Source organism: Juglans microcarpa x Juglans regia, chromosome 2D, assembly GCF_004785595.1.
Source record: "Juglans microcarpa x Juglans regia isolate MS1-56 chromosome 2D, Jm3101_v1.0, whole genome shotgun sequence".
Taxonomy (NCBI): domain Eukaryota; kingdom Viridiplantae; phylum Streptophyta; class Magnoliopsida; order Fagales; family Juglandaceae; genus Juglans; species Juglans microcarpa x Juglans regia.
The window spans coordinates 3,960,030-3,985,237 of record NC_054596.1 but is presented as its reverse complement, the minus strand read 5'-3'; the positions used below and the strand labels follow the sequence as shown (position 1 = coordinate 3,985,237).

At 35.9% G+C, this 25,208-nt stretch overlaps 6 protein-coding genes across 9 annotated transcripts; 4 read left to right on the top strand and 2 right to left on the bottom strand.

Moving 5' to 3' along the window:
* Positions 1–4,148, top strand: LOC121251154 (cystinosin homolog). Its single transcript, XM_041150492.1, has 8 exons — positions 1–216; positions 502–634; positions 1,561–1,650; positions 1,775–1,899; positions 2,640–2,682; positions 3,378–3,495; positions 3,631–3,680; positions 3,976–4,148. Exons 1-8 carry the CDS (start codon positions 98–100, stop codon positions 4,123–4,125), a joined length of 828 nt encoding a protein of 275 aa, XP_041006426.1. The 5' UTR covers positions 1–97; the 3' UTR covers positions 4,126–4,148.
* Positions 4,149–5,147: 999 nt separating this feature from the next.
* On the top strand, positions 5,148–8,817 carry LOC121251151 (cystinosin homolog). 3 transcript variants are annotated; one of them, XM_041150489.1, is made up of 8 exons: positions 5,151–5,341; positions 5,447–5,579; positions 5,944–6,033; positions 6,154–6,278; positions 7,694–7,736; positions 8,220–8,338; positions 8,437–8,471; positions 8,563–8,817. In XM_041150489.1, exons 1-8 carry the CDS (start codon positions 5,223–5,225, stop codon positions 8,577–8,579), a joined length of 681 nt encoding a protein of 226 aa, XP_041006423.1. In that variant the 5' UTR covers positions 5,151–5,222; the 3' UTR covers positions 8,580–8,817. The 3 variants fall into 3 exon arrangements, with proteins under 3 accessions (XP_041006421.1, XP_041006423.1, XP_041006422.1); XM_041150488.1 differs by having other exon boundaries at positions 5,152–5,341; positions 8,220–8,337; positions 8,422–8,471; XM_041150487.1 differs by having other exon boundaries at positions 5,148–5,579; positions 8,220–8,337; positions 8,422–8,471.
* Positions 8,818–9,641: 824 nt separating this feature from the next.
* Positions 9,642–12,465, top strand: LOC121251150 (ATP synthase mitochondrial F1 complex assembly factor 2-like). Its single transcript, XM_041150485.1, has 4 exons — positions 9,642–10,289; positions 10,843–11,017; positions 11,736–12,013; positions 12,166–12,465. Exons 1-4 carry the CDS (start codon positions 9,819–9,821, stop codon positions 12,271–12,273), a joined length of 1,032 nt encoding a protein of 343 aa, XP_041006419.1. The 5' UTR covers positions 9,642–9,818; the 3' UTR covers positions 12,274–12,465.
* Positions 12,466–13,444: 979 nt separating this feature from the next.
* Positions 13,445–15,882, bottom strand: LOC121251152 (succinate dehydrogenase [ubiquinone] iron-sulfur subunit 2, mitochondrial-like). Its single transcript, XM_041150490.1, has 2 exons — positions 15,138–15,882; positions 13,445–13,835 (listed from the first exon to the last, which is right to left on the bottom strand). The coding sequence occupies exons 1-2, from the start codon at positions 15,788–15,790 to the stop codon at positions 13,658–13,660; spliced, it is 831 nt and encodes a 276-aa protein (XP_041006424.1). The 5' UTR covers positions 15,791–15,882; the 3' UTR covers positions 13,445–13,657.
* A 3,187-nt stretch (positions 15,883–19,069) lies between these two features.
* Positions 19,070–20,068, top strand: LOC121251153 (early nodulin-like protein 1). The gene is made up of 2 exons (XM_041150491.1): positions 19,070–19,315; positions 19,514–20,068. The coding sequence occupies exons 1-2, from the start codon at positions 19,108–19,110 to the stop codon at positions 19,855–19,857; spliced, it is 552 nt and encodes a 183-aa protein (XP_041006425.1). The 5' UTR covers positions 19,070–19,107; the 3' UTR covers positions 19,858–20,068.
* Positions 20,069–20,414: 346 nt separating this feature from the next.
* On the bottom strand, positions 20,415–25,208 carry LOC121251149 (uncharacterized membrane protein At3g27390-like). 2 transcript variants are annotated; one of them, XM_041150484.1, is made up of 12 exons: positions 25,076–25,208; positions 24,763–24,985; positions 24,433–24,541; positions 24,130–24,325; positions 23,899–24,035; positions 22,824–23,112; positions 22,171–22,277; positions 21,948–22,086; positions 21,576–21,771; positions 21,239–21,482; positions 20,858–21,126; positions 20,415–20,776 (listed from the first exon to the last, which is right to left on the bottom strand). In XM_041150484.1, exons 2-11 carry the CDS (start codon positions 24,854–24,856, stop codon positions 20,874–20,876), a joined length of 1,764 nt encoding a protein of 587 aa, XP_041006418.1. In that variant the 5' UTR covers positions 24,857–24,985; positions 25,076–25,208; the 3' UTR covers positions 20,415–20,776; positions 20,858–20,873. The 2 variants fall into 2 exon arrangements, with proteins under 2 accessions (XP_041006418.1, XP_041006417.1); XM_041150483.1 differs by having other exon boundaries at positions 24,763–25,208.

Genomic DNA, 25,208 nt, shown 5'->3' with positions numbered 1-25,208 from the left:
CGGGACATGGCCTTCTGACTCTGAACGTCAGGAAAAAGGATTCCTTTATTAACAATAACGTTCATACGGCTTCTATCTCCGAGAGAGCGATCGAGAAATGGCTTCGTGGAATTCAATTCCGCTGGAGATCACTTATGAGGTTCTGGGATGGACGGCTTTCCTATCATGGTCCATCAGTTTCTACCCGCAGGTCATCTTGAATTTCCACAGGAAAAGGTATTCCTCCCAACAAAAATTTCCCATCATACTTTTGCTCGGCCTGGATTTCATTACCATGGTTTTCATTTGGAATTTTGTCATGTAGAACAAGTTTACGTATCAATCTATTTATTAATATTATTCTCTGTATATTTTAAATTTAAATTAATACTGTTTTTAATAAAATCTACTTTCTGATCAATTATATTGAAAGAGTACGTGAATTAGTATACATAATCGCTTACAATTAAATTTTTCCTTTCATTTTTGTTAAATCTTTTCGTTTTGGGGACGTGAACGTAGTGTGGTGGGGTTGAACTTCGATTTCGTGCTGCTCAATTTGACGAAGCACTCTTCGTATCTCATATACAACACATGCCTCTACTTCAGCTCTGCTATTCAGAAGCAGTACTATGAAGAATACGGCTATGGACAGGTTCGTGCTTTCTCACTACGAACGCCAAAAAAAAAAAAAAAAAAAAAAAACACAACAACTTATTTTTAGCTTTCAATTAAGAGGAAGTAATCTTGTTGAGTTTAGGATTATTGGATTTCCCCCTCACTCATAAGCCAAAGGCGTATAAAACACGATGTTAACGATACCCAATTTACATATTGCTGTGGTCGTGTTACATATGATGTCGACAGAGGCGTTGAAGTAGTGAACTTGAAGTAATGAATATCAAATTCCCATTTGGTGAGCCATTGTCATCAAGAATGTGGTGTGTTTATTTGCTGACTATTGCAGAAGACATTAGCCTAGATTAGACTTTCCACCAGCAGTTTTTATTTTGGTCGCGGAAGTGGGGGTGGGGTAGGATGGTACGGGGAATAGAGTTACGTCTGTCAATAGTCTCGGCTATTTCTTTGTCTTGGTTTTGAGAGACACATGTACAAGTGAGCAAGGCAACATTTAAAATTTCCGGTGTCTATAATCTGCACTGTCAACTTAATTTGTGCATGTTAAAGAATGAGTGCTCGAGTTGGTTTTTGTGTTCTTTGCATACCATTGAATCAATATGTATCTTAAAAGTTTAAGATGATGGGAGGAAGTGAGAGAGTAAAGCTAATCATTTAAATTTTAACACTCCTCCTCATATGTGGGATATACCTGTTTAATAAGTGGGCCTAACACATAAATTACTTAATTAAATGGGGGCTCAAAGGGGAGTTAGGTTTGAGCTCACGACTTCTGCTCTAATATAATGTCAAATCACACATTGGTCCAAAAGCTTAAATTTCTGAAAAGAGAGAGGTAAATCTAATTGTTTAAATTCTAACACATACACTATTGACCCTTTATTTATTTATTTATTTATACTAACCCTTGATTTGTTTTGTTGTCATTTTAAATTATTGCAGATGATTCCTGTGGCTGCAAATGACGTTGCTTTCTCTATCCATGCTGTTCTTTTGACAGCAATTACCTTGTTCCAAATTGTAATATATGATGTAGGTGGTTCACTCTTTTTCCCTGAGTTCATGCTTTCTTTATCTTATGGGTGGCAGATCTCTATCTTAATAATTCTTAGAGAGTGGAGTATTTAATTTTGCCTTTCTTGATGGTTATGTACAGCGTGGAAGTCAGAAGGTTTCCAAAATAGCTATTGCGATTGTCTCTGTTGTGTGGTTATTTGCTGCTGTTTGTTTTTTCATATCTCTGCCAACTCATTCTTGGCTTTGGCTGATCACCATCTTTAAGTAAGTTGTTCTCTTTATGTTTTTATTCCTTGAATTTCAACCTTGTGTGAATGGCATTACCAGTTGACAAGTTATGCTTAATCTTTCACATCTGCATAATATCTTGGATTACCTCCTTGACTTATCAAGTATGGTTCTTCGTTGAAATTTATCATCAATGAGCTTTCTAAGTTATGGCTTAGCCATAAGGAAGAGTGAGATTGCCATTAAGACAGTGATGACAAACCTGCTTAGGTTGAAAGTACTGACCCCAAAAATTGTATGGTGAGGTGTCCTATTTTGGGCAAATATGGGAGCAGATATTTCAAATCCTTGTACCCTGATTCCTTTCATTGTTTTTTTTTTTTCAAGTGGCATTTCTTCTTTTTACTTATCTGAAAGAATGGGTCATTCTGGGTTAGTTACCTTTCTCCTCTGTCTAATAGCATTCCCAACACTTCCTACCCCTCCCCTCCCCTGCACACGAAAAAAGAAATAGAAAACAAAGATAGTAGGAGGGGTTGCAATAAGTGTTTTTGTAAATTGACAGTTGTGTGCCGTTATAACGCCATTTACCCTATATAATGGCGCAGAACACGATGCAAGTTTTTTCCCCTCATGTCTATCTTTCAGAAACTTGCTTAAACCTCTCTGTTCACTTCACCATAAAATTGTTGTCTTTGACTGCTATTATACTTTTTAATGATGCCTAGACCCGATTTTAAATTTCCTAACTTTCTATGAATTCAATTATCTTGCAGCTCAATTCAAGTTTTTATGACAGTTATCAAGTATATTCCCCAGGTCAGATACATGAATTACTTTATCTTTTGGTTATACTGATAGATGCAGCCCAATAATTACCTTCTATTTGACTAGCCAGGCTCCAGGACAGACACTGGTTTCATTCTTTTGTAGCCATAATATATTGGAACTTCAATTACTTGATTATTCTTGGGGTTGCATGGGAAAATAAAATAACTAGGATAGTAGGTTATTCAGACAAGCATCTAAAATTTGGCTTTGTTCATCGTATTTCACTTAGGATCATACCTTAATAAGCTTATAACATTTGTAAAAATTAGGGTGTTCGGACGATCCTCTAAAATTTGACTTTTCTCATTTATTTTACTTGCCATCATAGCACTTGGGTAAAGTTGACCACCAACCAGAAAACGGAATTGGGTTTTGGTGGTTGTAATATATGCTTCTATTGTCATAACGTGGCACTCATAAATAAGCTGAAGTGAGATAGTTCCTGACACCCAAGGCTTGGATATGCTCCAAGTAGTTCACTTTTGCTCAGTTGGCAATAAGAGTTTTTTTTTTTTTTTTTTTAATAATTATCTTAGGTGTTTTAATCGTCTTTGCCTCATATGATCATGAGAAATATGCTTTTAATTGCTTAATATTTTGTGATGGCATTGTGACCTATGTACTTAAAGTAAGAGTTGGAGTGGCCATCAATGCTGTACTAATGGATTTGTTATGAAATACAGGCATTTATGAACTTTGCAAGAAAGAGTACAGATGGATTTAGCATTGGCAACATTCTACTTGATTTTTTTGGAGGGGTGACAAATTATGCACAGATGGCTGTGCAATCTATAGATCAAGGTTTATTATTTCTTCCTGAACCGTAGATCTTACCATCTAAATTTATCCTCACCCTTCACCCCCCCCCCCCCCCCCCCCCCCCCCCCCTCGCGAAAAAAAAAAGCGTAATAGGTTTTTAACTTGTATTTTTTCCAGGTTCTTGGGTGAACTTTTATGGAAACATAGGGAAGACGTTGCTGTCTCTGGTATAGAATATTCTCCACTTCTTTGATTTACTATGACCTTCTTTGCCTTATGCAACTGATATCTACCAATGTTCTTGCATTTCTCATGCTTTTACCATAATATATGTGCATATAAATTTGCTATTCTTGTTGTTGTTAATTTCATTTTCCCTTTTAACTTAATAATTAATCATTTAAGTAAGATTTAGTGTTATTGATATTTCACTGGTCAATGACCATTATTCCATGCATCGACAAGTATTTTGACATTTTTCTTTGTTTATCATGGAAACTTGGGTGAAATATGCTGTTGCAGGTATCTATATTCTTTGACATCATTTTCATGTGTCAACATTATGTTCTCTATCCTGAGAAAAAGGCCCAAGTCTCTCCCAAACTCATTGAGGAAAACAGAGAGCCGCTTGTTAAGTCTTCTGATGATCAGCCACAATCAGAAAATGTTTAAAGCTCTACATCGTAAAAAGTTTGTCAAGGTTTATGGCCATTCTGCACGGAAACAAATGGTTTTATGCCAAAGGTGGCAGTACAGGCAGAAACTTGTAATGCAACAAAACTAGTCAAGCATGGTTCTAACTTTTCTGCTTCTTTTTTTTTTCTTTTTAGAAGTGCTACAAAGTTTTATAAAAATAAACTCCGAAATTGATGTATCTTCATGTAATACGTTACATTTATTTTATAATTTGACGGATTACATCAAACTATGTTAATTTGTAAGTTTATTTTTGTGAAATTATTTTGTGGCCGAAGTATTTCTTTCTTTCTTTTTAATCTTTTTATGTATTAACCTGAGAAAAACACAGAAGTAGCTGTGGAGTTATGGATATAATTGTGTTTGTTCATAATAACTCAAGATGGTATTCGTACCATTCGCATGTGATTATTTGAGAGAATTTACTTGCAAACTCATATATTAATGCATTAAATACACAATCATTTAATATGAAAAGATATTCATGTTTTATTTTCTTTTATAATTGTAATAAATTTTAACTAATGATTAAAAGGTTTTAGATACTAAATCCAACCAGCCTGGGTCTGTTGGGATGGTGTTACGGGGAATAAGATTCTATCAAATATTTTATTTTCATGAGTTCTTACATATAGTCGTTGTATTTTTGATGCACTCCAGCTTTCAGAGAGGTGATTGGTTAAAATAATTATTTTATATTAAAAAAATAATATAACTAATCACATTTAAAAAATATGAAAAAATAATTATACGTAAAATTTTATTTTATTTTTAATTAAAATATAATGAAACGGTGAGGAAAAGACATTGCATTTTCACGTAAGGGCCACGCATACAGCAAAATGAATGAAGATGACGTGTATTTTTTTAAACATCATAAATATTTTTTTAAAAAAATTCATAATATTTACTAAGTTAAAAAAAAAAAAAAAAAAACCACTCGGACACTATTTGAGTCCCGAATTCGGAACCAAAGCATTTCTGATATAAAATTGCTCGAGGACACTGCATAGGACAGTGTGTCGTCGGAAAAATGTAGAACAAAAAGTAAATTCGCACCGTCGAATAGAGATATGGCTTCGTGGAATTCAATTCCGCTGGAAATCACATACCAGGTTCTGGGATGGACTGCTTTCCTGTCGTGGACTTTGTGCTACTACCCGCAAGTCATCTCTAATTTCCGTAGGAAAAGGTACGTAATTCCTGCAACGCAAATGACTTCCTATCATCTTCTTTCTCGTACTGGATTTCATTTCTACGGTTTTTTTTTTTTTTTTGTGTTGGGATGTGAACATAGTGTGGTGGGGTTGAGCTTCGACTTCGTTATACTGAACTTAACGAAGCACACGTCTTATCTGATACACAACGCGTCCCTCTACTTTAGCTCCGCTATTCAGAAGCAATACTACGAAAAATACGGCTATGGACAGGTTGGTGCTTTCTCGTAGAAGAAAAGAAAAGAACAGAAAATAATTTATTCATTTAATTTTTTACGTTTTCCAAAATTTTCTTTAGGTGAAGATAATCGCTTGAAATATGATAGGATCGATGATATGGGCACTTTAGTTGCTTTTTTCTATTGTTCAGGACTTCAGGTAATTTTTTGTTTGGTTTTAGAAAATAGACTGCAAGTTAAGATCAAGGCAATATTTGAAATTGGCAGTATGTAGAATCTGAATGGTTTAACTTCATTTCTGCATGTTAAAGGTTGAGCGCTCTATTTTTGGTTTTTTTAACGTTTATTACATAAATTATTACCCTTCATTTGTTTTGTTGTTATTCTAATTACTGCAGATGATACCTGTGGCTGCAAATGATGTTGCTTTCTCTATCCACGCTGTTCTTGTGACATCAGTTATCTTGCTCCAGATTGCAATCTATGAAGTATGTGGTTTACTCGTCTGACCATATCTTCTTCCACCTCACAGGTGGTAGATCTTTATTTTAGTACTCTTATCAGATATTGAGTGTTTTCATTTGACCTCTTTTGATGGTTTCCTACAGCGCGGAGGTCAGAAGGTTTCCAAGATAACCATTGCAATCGTATCCGCTGTATGGTTGTTTGCTGCTGTTTGTTTTTTCATAGCTTTGCCAAGCCGTTCCTGGCTTTGGCTAATCTCCATCTTTAAGTAAGATATTGTTTTTCTGTTTTTTCTTCCCCTTGAATTTCAGCTTTATGAATGGCAATAGTGACTGCTACATGGTCATTCCTATGAGATGAGCATTAGATGCGAAGTGATTTTTTTCTAAGTTTGCTTTTCCACATCAGCATGATATATTCCATTACCACAAAGCCCGCATTAATTATAGTTCTACATTAGTTACGGAAAAAAAAGGGTACAGTTCTACACTGAGGTAATCTATTCTAATTTGACTTAGAATAGCATTACTCTTACCATAAGAATAAATATATTCTAAGCCCTCTATACCACATACCATCCACGTGGCATAATTTGATTTGGAAGATAAATTTTAAAATTTGAATCTCACAAATCAAATTATGCCATGTGGATGGTGTGCGGTGTGGCTGCCTTCACTTTTACTATTGCTATCTTACTTGCATTCGTTTATATAGTCTCTGGTACTAGTTTTGCTGCTGTAAAGTTCTGGGCAATAAAATGCTTTTTGCTCTGTATAAGATAATAAGATATGGTTATTCCCTGTTTGGTTCTTAATGCTTAGCTTTTCTCTAATAATGACAATGTATAATCTGTTGTCTTTTAGAGTTTGTGAAAATTGCTGAAGCCCATGTGTTGGAAAGTTAAAGAAACTCTAGAATCCTCTCCTTGTGAAACTTTTCTCTTTACACTGGTGTGAAGGCCTTCTTGGCAGGCCAACTAATCTAGTGAAAGTGGACAATCTTATATTTGGCTTTTTGCTGAGTTACTGGAAATTTGGCATGATGATATGGACTAAGATAGGGGCACTTGATAAAGGTGTCCTTGCCACTTGGTTATAGGGATCTCACACAGTGATCATTAAGCTGCTAAGGTTGAAATTAATGGGCCCCCAAACACTGCAAAATGAAATGTCCTATTTTCAGCAAATATTATGGCAGATAATTGCTATCTGTATACCTTGATTGCATTCATTGCTTATATTCAATTTAAGGGGGCATTTCTTTTGTATCCTTACTGATGAAAAGAGGCTTTTGTATCCATACTGATAAAAATAGGCAATGTAGGATAACCTTTCTTCCCCTGCGCTAGTAACGTTGCAAACTCTTCCCACAAAAAATGGAGACAAAAGGGGGATTACAAGTAAAAATATACAATTTGCATTTACTGTAATATATGTTGCTTGTGATATGTAGTGGTGCAGATTACTGAACAGTGTTTTTTCCCATATGCCTATCTATCAGAATCTTCTCAATTTTTCTCTCTTCAGTTAATTTCAAAAGAACTTCCAGTGTACCTGGGTTATGCCTACCTTTATATCAATAAAATAACTTATTAATTATAAGAAAAAAGTTAATTTCAAAAGAACTGAGTTTGACTTGGATATTGTTTCCTTCTAACTTTCTATGAACTCAATTCTTTTGCAGCTCAATTCAGGTTTTCATGACAGTCATCAAATATATTCCTCAGGTCAGATTTGAAAGGATTAATCTTTTGGCCATGCTGGTCAGTGCGATCTGACAATTTCCTTGTACATGGAAAGTCCATACAGGCACTGACATTAAAAGAATGTATCGCGACAGGAGGGTCGATGTTGGGGCGTTGATGTGTAGAATAGCATTGGGCTTGGTTTTTGAAATATATGCTTCTCTTATCATATACTAGATAATGACATGCAAATTTACATGCTGAAGTGGGATAGCTTTCTGACATACATGGCTTTGATGTGCTCCAAAAACTGTTTACCTCCTATTAATTGGTAATAGAGGGAAGTTTCACCTCGTCTCAATTGCCTTCACCGCATGGAATGGTGAAAAAAGAATTTTTGCAATCGCTTAACCTTTTGTGAAGCTGTACAAACTTTATTCTGGAAGTTACAACTGAAGTGGTCATCAACATGTATTAATAACTTTCTTTCTTTCTTTTTTTTTTTTTTTTTTTTGTGAAAAATAGGTGTTTATGAATTTTGCGAGAAAGAACACAGAAGGATTCAGCATTGGTTACATTTTGCTGGATTTTTGTGGAGGGGTGACAAATTTGATGCAAATGACTGTGCAATCTATTGATCAAGGTAATTTCTTCCCCAACTATAGATCTTGCCATCTAAATTTATCCCCTGTGCATGATATATCACTAACTTGCTGCCTTTGACCAGGTTCTTGGGTGAACTTTCATGGGAACATGGGAAAAATGTTGTTATGCCTGGTATAGAATATATTGTGTTGCCTACATCTGTATTTTTTTTTTTCTATTATTATTATTATTTGAAAATATTTGATGAAATGTGTTGTTGCAGGTGTCCATAATCTTTGACATTATATTCATGTGTCAACGTTTTGTGCTCTATCCTCACAAGGAACCCCAAGTCTCCCCTAAATCCATCGAGGAAAGTAGAGAGCCACTTGTTTTATCTGTTGACAGCCGAGAGTCTGAATGAATATGCATAAACTTTGCTCTACTCATTGTAAAAGTCACTTGAATTTAGTGGGTTTCTGTGTTTTTTCTCCCTCAAAAGAAACACTTGATTTTACAAATAATGAAATGAATACGATGGAATAGCTTCTGCTGTTATGTGGAAAAAAGGAAAGAGTGGGGCTACTATGCCACCCCACTCTTACTGCTGGGCGTACCGTCCAGTGATTTTTATTTTCATACTTTTTTAATACATTTAAATATTTGTAAAAAATAAAAAAATACACCAATACACTTAAAAAATCACTTCCTTAATCATTAAATAAAAAAATAAAAAAAATTTGACCAGTTGTCAAATGGAGCGGTCAAAGTAGGGAGATAAAGTAGTTTTATTCAAAAAGGAAAATGTGTATGAATTTTGTTAAGCTGGATGTTAGTTCCTTTAAATTATCATTTTTTTTATAATGTCTTGTATTAAGATCTAATCATCAATACGAGTCATGCTATAAACTGCATTCCTATTTTACCATATAAAATGAGATTTTTTTTTATTATCTTTGAATTATTTTTTATCATTTCATTGTAGTAAGATAAAAATAAAATGCAAGTGTAATTTATAGATTTTTTTTTAAAAAAAAATTCGATCTAAAAATCTAATCGACCCAAAAAAAAAATGAGAAACACAGTTTTAGGGTTTTTTTTTTTTTAAAAAAAAAAAGCAAATTTGGAATATACATTAAAAAATTATTTTTTAAGAGAGAAGACAGTTATATAGAGTATGCAAGTGTTGTGATTTTTTTTAAAAAATTGAATAAATAAAAAATTAATTTTTTAATAATATATTTTACCCTACTTCAAAATTAGTATAATTTATTTAATATAATTTATTTTTTAATTATGGAATTTATTTTTGAATTAATTATGGAATTTTCTTTTTCAAAGAGGGTGTTACTGTATTGAACATTAGCATCTAAACAGGCACAAGCATCTTCGAGGGTCCAAAATCCAAATGGTCCAAATTCCTCTGAAAAAAAAAAGAGAAGGAAAAAAACAGTCAAAAGACTCAAAACCCTAGCAGGCTTGGAACGAACACGTTTCCAACAAGCTCCGAAACAAAAATTCAGAGAAAATTCTCAATAGATGGCCAATTCACTGGTAAAGCAAACCCTAAACTATCTCAAAAGGAACCCCAAATTTCTCACACCACTCTCATCCCAGTCCCACACGCGTTTCTTCACCAGCTCGATCGCCACCGCCGATGACCCTCAACTTGACGACCCTTCTTCTTCCTTCACGTTCTCACCCGAAGGTCAAGAAGACGGCAATAGCAATAACAACACCAACAAAAGCGACAGAGATGACAGAATTTACGTCAAGGCGCCGAGCTCGAAGCCCGAGACGGCGTCTTCTGTAACGATGCCGATGTCCTTCGTGACAGGGTCCACAGTGGGGAGGAGGTTCTACAAGGACGTGAAGTTAAGAGAAGCCGATGATGGTATTGGGTGGACGGTAATGCTTGATTATCGGACGCTTAAGACGCCCTCCAAGAGGCCCCTCAAGCTCCCTACATTGCCTCTCGCTAAGGCCATTGCTGCTGAGTGGGAATACCAGGTTCGTGGTGCGCTAAAATTATGTAATTTTCTTTTTATATTACATCATTTTTTTTTAAATTTACTTCGGTTCTCTATGTTATTTGTATCGACTATCGAATACTTTTGTGGCTGTTTTTGGACTTGCTTAAACTCGAATGGCTTGTCATCTGGACATTTTTGTCTACATTTTCACGGCATCTGACTATTTAGTTCACCTTTGAAGTATTTCCCGAATTTCTGAAGATTCAGCTCTTCTTCAGATACCAAAGTTTTCAGCTTCTGGGATACGTTAAGTTGGACATAATAAAGTAAGAAATGGAAAGATTTCGTTAATATGGTTACTTTGGAAACTTTGCAAAAGCTAATTCTAGGTTATTCTCTCCATCGGAAAAGTTATGCTCAGTTTTAAACTTGTTTACGAGATGAATGGAGACGAATTCTTTGAATTTGAAAAAAAAGGAAGGATTTACAATGACTCAAATGATTTTGAAATTCACTCTTTTTTTTTTTTTTTCAGGGCTATGCTCTCTTTCGCTTAGACATTGGTTTTTTCATACTTTTCTTGCCTGTAGCAAATAGATGGGATCAGACCCTTCACAATGCCTCTAATGAGACTTGCTTGTACTGCACTGGAAAGAGTTCCACTCAACCGAGCAAAGATTATTGAATATTTGTTGAAGAAATTTAACCAAGATTTGGTCTTCTGTCGAGCACCGGAAGATAATGATCTGACATGTGGCGTCTATGGTATGTAATTGTACTTATTAACTCCTTGATTTAAATTATAATGTGTATTTGATTTAGAGTGATACTTCTTCAATGGATAGTGCTAAGGCTATAATGAGTTGTTGCCAATGGATTTTTATCACATTGTATAGTTATGTTTCCTGGTCTTTATAGACTGATTTATCCAGATTGTTAAGAATACTTGGATGATTCTACCTCTCTCTCAGGAAAGGAGCTTCATGTTGCTGAAAGTCTAAGAAGTTTCTTTTAGGAAATTCTGTATTATGTCGCCTAATCTGAAAAAGAAAAAGGAAATTTGTATGTCATCAGTGCCCATTCTAGAAAATTGCATTTCTTTCTAACAGTTTGAGTCCTTTTAGGGCTCGTTTGTTTTCAGATATGAGATGAGATGGGATGAGATTAAAGTTAAAAATTTGAATAAAATATTGTTAGAATATATTTTTTAGTATTATTTTTGTTTTGGGATTTGAAAAAGTTGAATTGTTTATTTTATTTTGTATGGGGATTTGGGAAAATTGTAATGATGAGATGAGATGAGATGTTTTCTGAAAACAAATGAGGCCTTAAAGTAAATTTTGCAATAGCTAGGTATAATATAATGCTTTACGTGTATGCGTAAGCATATGGTCTTTTTACTGGACCGTGGACATGGATCTTCTTATGTGTTAAATAATGTAGCCTATGGTACCTTACTAATTTTTATTTTTATGTTTTGTAGAATCTCAAGTGCAGAAAATCGATCCTTTACTTGGTTGGGTAGAGTCTGAATTTGGCTTTAAGCCTATCATCTACTCCAGCTTTTTTGGTGGGAAGCAGGAAGATGGTCTCATAAAGGCCATCGATAACCTTCTGAAGAAAACAGATGACTGTGAATTGGCAGCAATTGATGCTATTGCAGCTGCAGCACATTCTTTGATTATTGCAGTTGGGATCTCTCGTGGGAAATTGCAAATTGAGGAAGCGATTGAATTGATTAGACTTGAAGAAGATTTGCAGGTTTTCATCGCTTTCATTGGATTACTCCCATCTCCCCCACCTTCCCTTTTCTCTGTCTTGCATCCATGCAGAAATGAACACTTAATGACATTAGGATGTAGCCCGTGACTCTCTCTTCCTAAGTATAATTGCTCTTTCTTATGTCTGTGCAGATGGACAGGTGGGGTCTTGTTGAAGGTGGACATGATCTGGATATTGCCGATCTTAGGGTACAAATCTCATCCGCTGCCGTATTTCTTGGTCTTTCTAGGAGGATATAACCCCCCCTACACTTTTTACTTTGTCCATTAATGTTTTAAGAGCCATCTTTTAAGCTAGTTTCAGTTCCTTGTTTGTTGTAAATCTTGACAACTTGGGGCATGTAATGCTCAGAGATTTTGTTGTGGTGGCTGAAATAAAGGACATTGTAATCTCACCTTTCTTCTAAATAACAGAGAGAATTCCTTGTGCAATTGTATTCTTCTGGCCATTGGAGAATTGAAAGTACAACTTTCCAAACAATTACACAAGATTCCCATTCTAGATCACAAGAAGTGCAGAAAAAAAAAATGCTTACCTGCAGAACCAGACCGAGTGCCTAAAAGCACACCTGCATATGTCAAGGCTATTCTTGGCAGCATTGCACGCATAGTGGTGGCTGTTTCCTGATATCACAGTTACAACATGCTGTATCGCAGTCATTGTTGCATCCTATAAAAGACGGTCCAATGTTACAGTCCCTCTCTATTTGCAAGATCTCAGAAAATTTTAGCCATATTAAGTGAATGAATCTAGCGCCGCTTCCTGTCCTATCTATATAAATTTTTCGGAACTGACAGCTTAAAAGCCAATGAGAAGTGCAAGTTCAGTTGCATCACCTGTTACAGTAACGTACTGAAATGGTTCAAGGTTTGGAGTGTCGGAGACAAGTGAAAGGCGAGTGCTTCCTTGAACAAAATTTGTCCTAACCTCAATGGAGACCAGGAAAACCAAAATCCCTGCTAGTGCCAACAACTTCATCCTCTTCATGATCTAACCAATGTGCTTAATATCTAAGGTTAGCTGCACTGTAGGTGAAGTTTTCTCATATAACCTGCTTATATAGACCTCTTTGGGGTTAGGAGAGGAGGAAACTGATCATTTGATGTGACTTGGAAACTATGTGTTTTTGTCTATCAGCATACTTATAAAAAAAAAAAAAAGTCTATAAACATATACTAAGATCACAGTGTAATCGTGTGATTACAATACTATATATTATTTTTTAGAAAATTTTGAAGGAATATCAAATGATCTCAGGACAAAAGTATGAGGAGATTAGTTTATGCTCGTGAACTACAAGTTATTATCATCTATATTTTCCTTAAACCCGGTATTGTGGGACACAACAAGACTCTTTATGAAATGATACCTCATGTAAAACAAAAAGTTCATCTCATCACAACTCCAGAGACCCGCGAAGTTCTAGTAACATTTTTATTTAATAGCAAAGAAAGACCATACTTGAATTCAAATTTTGTGGGTACAAAGGGTATTGGTAACAACACATTCGATGCTTCACATTATTAACTCAATACACAGCTGTCTATGCCTGGATCACCAAAATTATACCATAATAACTGGTCAAATTCACATCTGCATGAAATACTACATGAACCTAGAAACTCAAGCACCACCAGATAGTTGGAGCTGCTTGATATGAGTGATCTGCTTTCCAGGGTTCAAGCCCTTCGGACAGGCACGGGCACAGTTGAGTATGGTATGGCAGCGGTAGAGCTTGAACTCGTCATTTATAGCCTCCAGCCGTTCGGCGGTATATTCATCACGGCTATCACTTATCCACCTGCAGCATGTACAACCAAGACATAAGAATCTTAAGAACTACCACATTACTTACAAGCAGGCCAATGCTTTCGATAAAGATAGATTCTAGGATGAGTACATAAAGATACAGACATAACAAGATTTGAAACTATGATCTATCCGCACCCTTAAGGCAACGCAACAATTCCATTTCTCTGTGTAGATAAAATATTGTTCCTAGTAACCTGTTGATAATGGTCCTAAAAAGTAAAGAAAATGGATTTAGCGAGTATAGTTGTTTTTAACTATATCGTCATTGTGCGTATACCCCTATTGGAATTGAAGGCTTTTCAAGAAGGTACTTGGTAGCCAATACAATATTAAGTATTTCTGACTCAGTGTCACTCTAACCACGAATACCACATTTTTTTGTGACATGCAACCACACAGACGCAGTGTCCTTAATTTGGACCCAACCCTATAGAGTATACCTTGTAAACACGTGACACGATCCCATCTATAAGAATTGTTATCAGGTAATCCACAAGAACTCTTAATACGGAATCAAACCGTCCCAAGAAAATGAAACAACCCAAGAAAAGTTCAAACTACATTTTGGCTTATACTCTAAAAAGACTAGTCAATGATACAATTAGAGTCACTTGTAATCATTATACATCATAAAAATTTGTTTCTCCCATGCAATGTGAGATCCTATTTACCACTCTCCTATTCTTAATTCGGGTTATTACAAACTCACTTGATAAATCACTGACGTCCACATCAAACATTCCATTATATGTGGCATGACTTCTCTCTCTGGCTGAAATTGACTGATCTATGTAATACCATTTGTAACGACCAGAAGAAAAGTCAAAGCCATATATAGACTTATACTCCAAAAAGACTAGTCAAGGCTACAAACAAAATTCCTTGGCATCATTATAAACCACAAGAACATGTACCTCTCAAGCAATGTTAGATCCCCCATTCATCATATGGTAGAGTTATCTAGATTTTCTAGAAGATAGTAATAACTCTTTAAGACAGGGAAGCAAAAATTTTCTGTTTTTATATCTAGAATATAACTTACTCCACAACATAGGCTAAAAACTATATTTTCACAATATGCAAGATAAAAACAACATTTTCCTTTATAAAATTACCTAATTTTCCTTCTAAGAAGTTCTAAGCCAAGACCTATATAAAAAGTAGTTCTAAGCCAATCACATTCAACAAGTAAGAAAATCACAATATTATTCCACCCCTTAAAACCAACTAGTAACAAAATCTCACACATTAAATGAAAACAGTACTGAAAAAAAATGATAGAGAACTGTACCGATTAGCGTGGAGCAAAGCGGCGGGGCCAAGATAAGACTCGGGGTTCCACCAATAACTGGGGCAGGAAGTACTGCAGCAGGCGCAGAGAATGCACTCGTACATCCCATCCAGCTTGGCCCTATCCTTCTTGCTCTGCAAAATCTCCTTGCCTTTCACGGGTGGAGTCTTCCTCTTAAGCCAGGGCTCGATGCTCTTGTACTGATTGTAGAAGTTAGTCATGTCGACCACCAGGTCCTTAATCACAAACATGTGTGGCAGTGGCGTGATCGTCGTCGCCGACCCGGATGACGGGATCTTGGTGAGGCAAGCGAGGCCGTTGCAGCCGTCGATGTTCATCGCGCAGGAACCGCAGATGCCCTCCCGGCACGAGCGACGGAACGTCAGGGTGGGGTCGACCTCGTTCTTGATCTTGATGAGGGCGTCGAGGACCATGGGCCCGCACTCCTTCAGGTCGATTTGGTAGTCCTGGAGCGAGGGCTTCGACGGGCTGTCCGGGTTCCACCGGTAGATGGAGAAGGTCTTGTGAGTCGTGGCGGCGCGAGCCTTAGGCTCCACCTGCTGCGCCTCGGCCTCGCTCGCGTGGGCCCGGACCCACACGAATCTTGATGCGGACACCCTAGATATTGTTCTCCTGAACAGACCCAACGCCATTACTGTCTTCCGACCAAGGGAGACGGAGAAGTGAACTCTCTGACAGGCTGGTCGTCTGGGATAAAGTACGAAATCTAATAACGACACTCATCACTATTAAGCACCACACGACACATCTTTTTAAACATTATTTTAAAAATGTTTAAAAAATAACACCCAGCAGTTATCGCTGGCGGCAGCTTAGTATTATCATTTTCTTATTTAATTTTTTTAAAATTTTTTTCTTATTAAATGTATAGTATATTTTAATAAAATATATAAATGATAAATAAAAAAATTCAATTAATTTAATAAATCTTTAAAAAAATTTAATTTAAAAAAATAAAACAAAAAAAGAAAAAGAAAAAAGCTTTAAAAAAGAATTGCAAATAAACGTTTCTACTTCAATAATCCAATATCAAGATTCTAAAATTTATAAATCCATACGTTAAATTGTAAAATTATGGATTTTATTTTTATAAATATAACAGTAATTTTAAAATAATAATATAATTATCATCAATTTTATAATCTGAGTTCATTTTATATTGTTTAATAATTATTCAATTTTAGTAAGTATTTTATCTTAAATATTAATAAAATGATAAAATTACCTTAAACGTTTGTTATGATATATGAGGGAGTTTAACAAATTCACAACGAAAATCCCCAAATTAAGAATTATTTTTTGGCGCTTTGTATAATTACAATTAAGGACTATTAGACCAATTAATATTCTCTAAAATCAAAAAGAAAACTCTAAACATTTCAACAATATTCTTTCCTTGATTACACCGTAACAAGATACTCGAAAGTCGAAACTCACTTCAATCTGTGTGACCTCCATTGATGAGGTCCCCCCCAAAACTTATATATGATTTGTTTTATTTTTTATTTTTGTAAACTTTGTTTTTATTTTTTCAAATTTTTATGATATCTTACTTAAGAGCCTAGATAGAATATATATATATATATATATATATATATATATATATTATAAATATATTTGTTAAATCACTTCCCTAAATTTTAATTTTGGTTTTTAAAAATACAAACAAGGATAAAAAAAAATACCAATTGAAAATATAAGTTTCTTTGAAATTAGTTTCTCATTCTTCAATTACTAACATAATTTTGTAATAATTCTTACTTAGGGATAGGAATATGATCTTTATTTTAGAATTAAAATATTAGATTTATTTATAATATATTCTTAATCTTATAAATGTCGTTAATGTATTTAAAAATATTTTCACTAAAAAGAAGATAATGAGTACATTATAATCAAAATAAATCCACTAAAAATTAAATATGTACGTATATGATTACGAAGAGTAAAACAAAAAGAATGTGGACCCAACACTACTAACTCGATTGGTACATTGTTATATTTGGATGTAGAAGTAATATCAGATGATTTGTAAGTGATAATAAGAAAATAATAAATAGTAATAAAACAGTAATAAATAGTTATTGAATAATAGTTTGTAAATAAATTAGTTCCAAGATCTACATAGAGGAGATCGAAGAGACAGGAGGTTACGAAAAACAGCCGGGGATATGTACGAACGCGGACATGACCAACGTGCATGCCTCGCTCGACGATGACCAAGAATCTATACCCGCTTCTAATTGTCTAGGACGTTTCTGCCTTATTACTCGCTCTCTGATCCATATTCCTGTTTTTCTCCTAGCTTTAATTTCCCCATTTCTCTGATCACCCAACTGATCGATCTATTTCTCATGATCCGATCAGCTTTGTTGCTTCTCTCCCATTCTCACAGGGTCAGGATCAATTAGCTCCTGCGATATATTTTAATGGCGTCGGTACGTATAATGAATCCAGCTTGTTCTTTGCTTTTTGATCTTTTCTTCTCTCTTTTTCATTGCATGCGGGACAATTCTCGGCTTTATACATATTAGTACGTAGGAAATCTGCAATAGCTGCTAATTGGTAGCTGTGTTTTTGCACAAATATGTATGTAAATCATGTTGAATTAATTGCAACCAAATCTAGAAATTCATTATATATATGTTGAAAAGTTAATAATTGGGAAAATATATTGGCCAGAAACCATCATAGTTCATGCATATATGTGATGTATTTATATAATAATCAGATTCATGGAGCTCATGATCATGACGTTATATATGTATATATCTGCAATTATATGTTTGTCAATCAATATACGTGCATGCATGAATGCAGCAGGATAAGGGTCGGCCTCTACCTAAGTTTGGGGAGTGGGATGTGAACAATCCGGCGTCGGCAGAAGGGTTTACGGTCATATTCAGCAAAGCCAGAGATGAGAAGAAATCTAATAAGGGTACTTATAACACTGGGAGTGCAGCAGCCAGTACTCATCCAAGCAGTAATCATAATCAATCTAAATCACAAGAAAATAATAATCAACATCCTGATGATCAAACGGTAATTGTACGATTAACAAAGCGTCACAATGCATGAGATCATCATGTTATTATCAATATATATAAATGTAGTAGTTTTAATTTTAGTAGGAATTTTTATGTAGTATTTATAATTTGTTATGTATTTGTTTGCAGAAAAAATGGTTTTGCTGTTTCTGAACAACACGTACGATCGATCGACTAGCTTGCTTGCCGCGGTAATTGATGATCACAGTAATGATGAATAAATGGCGCGCGGTCGATGCATGTCGATCGATCGTGATCTAGTTCTAATACGATACTACTTTGTTAAACCTAGATCTTTCATCATCTGCCAAATCTTTGCGTACGTATATGTAATGTACGTGTATATATATAGGAGGAAGGAAATAAAGACAAGACAAATACAACTTATTCAGATCATGAGTCACCACGAGCTTGATCCTGGCCTGATCATTATCCATTACATGATAATTGTACATTGATTTCTTTAAAAAAGTGTGGCAATTCATTGAATATTATATATAAGTAGATTCTCATGAATATATAATATACTTGGGGGATGAATTAATGAACAATATTTTCTAATTTTATTTCGAGAAAATTGATCTCTCACACTATATATCAAAGTTGTCCTTTTTTTACTCTCATTAATTGCCCAATGCCCTTCAAAATTCCCTAATTTAAATTATGGATCGACTAGACCAATTAACTAACTGACCAAGTCAAAATGAAAACGGTATTAAGCTAATTAACCACAACCTCCCACTATCTCCATTACCTGCATGCATGCATCCCCTCTCTCGGGTGAGTGTGCATGCTGTAACCAACTTCTACGCGCCCTGACTTCCTTGGTATATATTAAAAGCTAGCCAATTCCAGGCTATAACGCTAACTCTCGCATATCACACTTCCAAAAGCTGCTATTAATGGCTTCTTTCTCCATGAGTTCGATTACAGCATTAATGCTCTTCTTATTGACCGTCTTCTTTTATATCGGCCTTTTCCCAGTATCCTCCTTTGAGTTCCAAGTCGGAGGCACCCAAACCCAAGGTTGGGTCGTCCCCCCGGCCAATGATAGCAAGATCTACAATGACTGGGCCTCTGAAACCCGCTTCCGAGTTGGCGACACTGTCCGTAAGTAGTACTACACCTCAACATGCATATATATATATATATATATATATATATATATATAGACGCAGATGGACTTCCGAATTCATGACGTGTTTCAGAGAATATTTAAGTGTTTCAAAACATGACAAGTTCAGTATAATATCGATGTTCATGTTTTGTTCTTGTGGTTTGGTTCTTTGCGTTTTTCTTTTGGTGCAGGTTTTAAGTACGAGAAGGACTCGGTTATGGAGGTGAATGAGACAGACTACAAGAGGTGCAATTCGTCTCACCCCAACTTCTTCTCCAACACCGGGAACACAGTTTTTAGGTTGGATTATCCGGGGCCTTTCTACTTCATTAGTGGAGTATCCGGGCACTGCAAGAAGGGTCAGCGGCTGATCGTAAAGGTGATGTCGGCAGAGTCCGAGCAGACAGCTCCATCCGAAGGTGACAAATCGTCTGGTTCCCGTGTTGCGGTTAATTTCCTCACTTGGAGTACTAGTCTCTGCATTATTCTTTCTTTGCTTTGCTTTGCTTTATCATATATGGTGCTTAGTTTTTAGGTTATTATATAGTCTATCTCGGCCAACTATATATATTATATATGCCAGACTACTGCTATATACTTTCTTGTACGTATCGTCGACTTGTTTGAATTTTAAAGGTATCAAAGGTCTTTGTTAGTTTCTTAATTTTCCGTTCGAAGATAATATTTTACGTGGGATTTAATTGAACATGTCGTGATTTATGTATGGAATGAATATATATATATTTATGTATGTTTTGCTTTTTCTTTCGTATTGGAAAAAAGCAAAAAACAAAAAGGTTTTTCTCTGGAAGGAAACAGAAGTGATCTGAGAATGTTTGATCTATAGCGAACAAGCACATTCTGGTTTCCTAATTCCAAGTAATTCTACGTAATTCCAACCGTAAAGTATATAAACGTCGCATAATCATTTAGAAAAAAAATGAAATCTATTATTAAAAAATTAATTTTTTATTCTATATTTTATTCACTTTTTTTAAAACAATTACACGACAATTGCACAATACACGATTTTAAAAAATATATGTTTTTCTTACCTTTCTTTAATTCCCTCCTCTGTAATTAATGGCCGAGTTGTCAAACGCAATTTATTCCACTTCATATATAATGGTGCTTTCAATCAGAAAACCAAGAGTCAGTCTGTGAGTGAACCTTAAGCTGGCTGTAGGTTTTTAGCAAGATAATAATACATCAATTTGATGAAAAACCAACAGTACTGTTCTTCACGGGTAAAAGGAAAATGAGGGTTTGCACAACATAAAAATACATGATGCTTCTTTTGTCAGTGTAATGGAGGAGAAGCGCACCGTCCTTAATTTCTTTCTCTCAGTCCCACCCAGCAGGTTATAGCTCAGCCAGCAGGCGTTACCACCCTGGGAAAATTACTTCTTGCATGGGAGAACATTGATCCTAGCTTCTACTAGTACTTCATAAACCTGGGAGTGAAGAAAGGCTACCAATTAAAATATGCAATTGGGAAATCAAGGAAAAAGAATTTAAGATTGGAACTATAATACCATTTGACATCTTTCATCACAAAATTCCCACATCTCTTACAACTTGTTGCGGCTCTTTATCATTGCTTGTTTTGTTCTTGAAAGATTTCTGGCCAAACATTCGTCCAAAGGCACTCTTTGATCTTAAAATTGTTTTAGGCCCATTGTTTGATGATCTGCTGCGTGAACCATTCTTCTTGGCAAGATCATCCGATAAGGATTTGACAAGACATCCAAAACGACGCCTAAAAGTTGGATACCTTGAGATGGATTTGGTAATCCCTTGCAGCCTGCATGATGAAATAAGAGGGCGAATCAAACAGCACTACTAAAAGGGGAAAATAAAAGAAAACAAAATCTCAGGAACTCAAGAGGGTCCTGCCAGTATTTTCACTTTATTACCTTCGGGCTATTGCATCAAGTTCCGCTCGTTTACGATCAGATTCAGGTGGCGAGCCAATATTTGAGTTTTTCAACCTCACAGGATCCCCAAATAACAAAACAAATTTGGAGAAACAGTCCTCTTCTGCCTCGGAAAGATTTGCAGCTTTAATCTGGTCCCTGATGATCAGAAGTGGGTGAAGAAACCAATCAAAGATGGTATCTTCTGGCCTGTTTGTGCTAGTGATCTCAGTAACATTGTCCGCTACATCAATCATGTACAATAAGCATTTACTTATCTGCCATAAAAACTGTTTGCAAAGTATTGTAGATTAACAATATCTTTTTTTTCACTTACCAAACAATAAACCCACAGAATTGGCTTTAGCAGAGCGCAGAAGCATCTGAAGAAGGCAATAAGCTGGTAATCCTATGCTAATAACTTGGCTACCGTTATCAGACTTGGCATCTACAACGTCTTGAAGTGTTATTAGTCCTTCAGAAACCATAATCTCCCCCTGGCGTTGCATCTCCTTGAATAAGCGGTCAAGTAGCTACATGATTGATGAACAAACTTTCAGTCAGAACCTAAATCATGAGCTAAAAACTTGGGCGTCTACAAAAATTGTAAGTGCTCAGTTATGCATCATCAAATACATGAAAATAGAGAGCAGAATTTCATTCCAGACAGAAACATTCCTTCAATGTCTAAGGCAATTATACAAGATACCTCAAGTGGCTTCAACTCAACCATAGTGTGCTTGAGTGACACTGTGCGGGAAGGAGCATTAAGGAAAGAGTTGGGCCTTGAGAAAGAAGGCGCAAGAGAGCTGGTGCGAGACAGCACATTTTTCTTTCGGAAATGTGGCCTGTTGATATAATCTTATAAAACCATGTCAAAACTGCATGAGCCATATATCAAAACCATGAAGCATTAGAGTGCCGAATAAAACCTGGGCATAATGGATCCTTCTGGCATGCCAAGAACATCATTGCTGTATTCATCATATATGGACAAGGATGCAACAATGTAGCAAAGCCCAAACCAAATGGAGGACTCCTGTAATCCAAAGGCCAAACATTCAACATATATATCGCCAAACATGCACACTAATCAGTGTGCTACACAGACTAAATGCTAAAAGCCCAAATCAAAAGGACTCCTGTAATTCAAAGACATTACAATCAAATATATAAATTGCCTGAATGGCCACTTTTGGTGCAACTAGAAAACATGAGACAACTTGCAATTTATTCTGATTTAAACTGAAAGAGATATTAACAGCAACCAGTTGAAGAAAATGATAATGAACTATTGCGGTTGAAGGCATCAAACCACATGGAAATGTAATTATTTCATTATATTTAGAATATAAATCTACAATACAAGATTATCACTAAAGGGCACTAAAATACATTTAGTGCCATTCTTTAGTTGTAATTGTGGTCTCATTCACGTGAACAACAAACTAGCTCAATTCAAGATGCTACTTCCAAATGCCTGTCAACAACAGAAAAATACTTAATAACAATCTATAAACAAGCTAGATAACTAAACAACTAGGAATCAGCATTTGGAATTGAGCTAACCAAACAACAGTTTCACCTGATAAACAACCACCCCTGCATAAGAACCAAGAAAGATACTGGCTGCCATGGAGCTCAACACTGCCCCAACAACAGCCAATGGCCAGAGGAGGATAGCAAGACCAGCAAAAGGTACACATATTGTCTCCGAGAAAGGGCCTTCACGACCAATAAGGTCTTGAAACAAACGGTGCCATCCCTTTAAGAGCATGTAAGGGCCTTTGCAAATAGCAATGAGTGAGATTAAGGGCAAATCAATGATGGAACCAAGAACTCCAGCTATAACTGCAGCAGGAAGATAAAACAATCTGCAAAAAAGTCAACAAAATAAATCAATAAAACAAAATAAGTTCATGGCGGAAAGCATTCCACAAAGCTTAACTACTGTAGTCATACGGCAGATTAATTAAATTTCTACACTTAAAGCCAGTCTTATACTAAGGTACGGCCAGGTGAGAAAGAAGAGGGAAAAGAAACCCACAAAGCACAAGCATGGACACATGAAGGGAGACAGCTATGGTAACTACGAATATTAACAATAAAAGTAGCAGTTACAAGGGTCATCTGGCTATGTTAACAACAAAACAACTTCAAATTGCATATATTCGAACTACTTGAAACTGAGTTAGTTTGCTTTTAATTTTGAGTCAAAACCAAACCAAACAAGTTTTGGTATTCAATATCTTCTCAGTATTGCAAGCTTAACTTTAATTTTCTTTTGTATGGTCCATTTTTTACCCTTCCCCCTGAAGTAAGTCCTGATTCTACAAGTCCTGGGACCTATGACTACAATGTATTTCCCACAATTTAAAGATGATGTATGAAACAGAAAAACCATAAGTAAAGGATAGAACTAAGATTTCTCACCTCTGATTGGTCCGTCCATCACAAATACAAAGTCAATGCATGGATATTACAACTATGTTTGTAATGTTTAAGAGCCAATATTCATTATATGGCTCGGGAGAATATTGATAACTTATGCCTAGTTGGTTATCAGAAAGGACTTGTGCCTAATAATATATTCTCTTCACTAGCGTGCTGCAGCGACATGGACCAAACAAGAAGCAGATGTAGAGCAGAAAGGAGAAAACCTAATATCATAATAGTCCACATCTGGAGGCCCCTTTTGTCGAAGGTCATCCATATATGAGAAGTAGGAATGGTAACAAACGTCCCCAAAATCTCTGACAGTAGTGAGGCTCCCTTCAATAGTTCCCCGAGTCCCATCCTGCAAATGTAGCAAAAGAAAGACCTCGCTTAAAGGCAACAAGAGAGTAAAAATAAAATTGAATAATGACTGAAATTGAATATTGAAGACATACATAAAAACAATGGAGTAGTTTATTAGTCTTTCCTTCTCCCGCAGCATCAAAAGTAGCAAATATTGGAGAAAGAAAGCCATACGCTGCTCCACCAATGATACTCGCAAGAATGCCAACCACTGGCCACAAAATCAAGAGCAAAGGTAGAACGCATATGCAGAGAACTAGCTTCAAAACAGGTCCTAATCGTTTAGCTCTGCCCATTAAAGAAAATTGAAATACACAATATATGAGAGAGATTAACCAACATAGATAAATCGATCAGGTAACTAGAATAGGACGGTGGATTGTCAATGAAAGCACCTCACAATGCAATAATATGTCCAAGCACCGTGTGCTGGCCAAAGACCCAAAATAATGGCAGAATTTCCGATTGTCATGATTAGGCATATCAGCGGGCAGAAAATGATACCTGAAATCAGAGTTTGGTGAAAAGTTTGATGTGTTGACCAAAAGTCACACTCAGCATTCAGACAATATATCTTGATTCACCAATCAATGCTTCAGATGCTACGCTCTACATTATGAAACCTTGTACCCTATGTCTACGATATATAGAGAAATGCGCATTCTAACTTCTCAGTATACAGAATTCAAACATCAACCTCAAGGTAGAAAGCAATTGACACTGACCTTTAATGGTACCCAGAATCAGAAGCCCACTGAATATAGGTAGAAAGCAAATGAAGTTCCACAAAGAAGCCAGAACCCCCTTCGGAGATTCCATCTCTGTCCCCAAATACCTCGCTCACCCAAATCTCCCTAAAAATCACTACGGCCACATCCCATAGTCAACTCCAATCCGACTGCCATAACAAAAGACGTCATCTTCAGCACCTCAACTCCCAACAATAGGCTGTAACCATAAAAAATAAAATACCCAATACACAGAAAGACAATTTGCTGCAAACCCACAACAGAAACTTAAACAAAATCACTGCTTTACTGTTCTTCTGGACCAAATGACCATGAAAACAACATGTGGCTGTTGTTTTCTGTGATGCTTTCTTCTTTTCGAACGTTGAAAATTAAGAAGCACGCACCACAAGGGATTTTGGGATCGAACCCAAAGGCCAGAG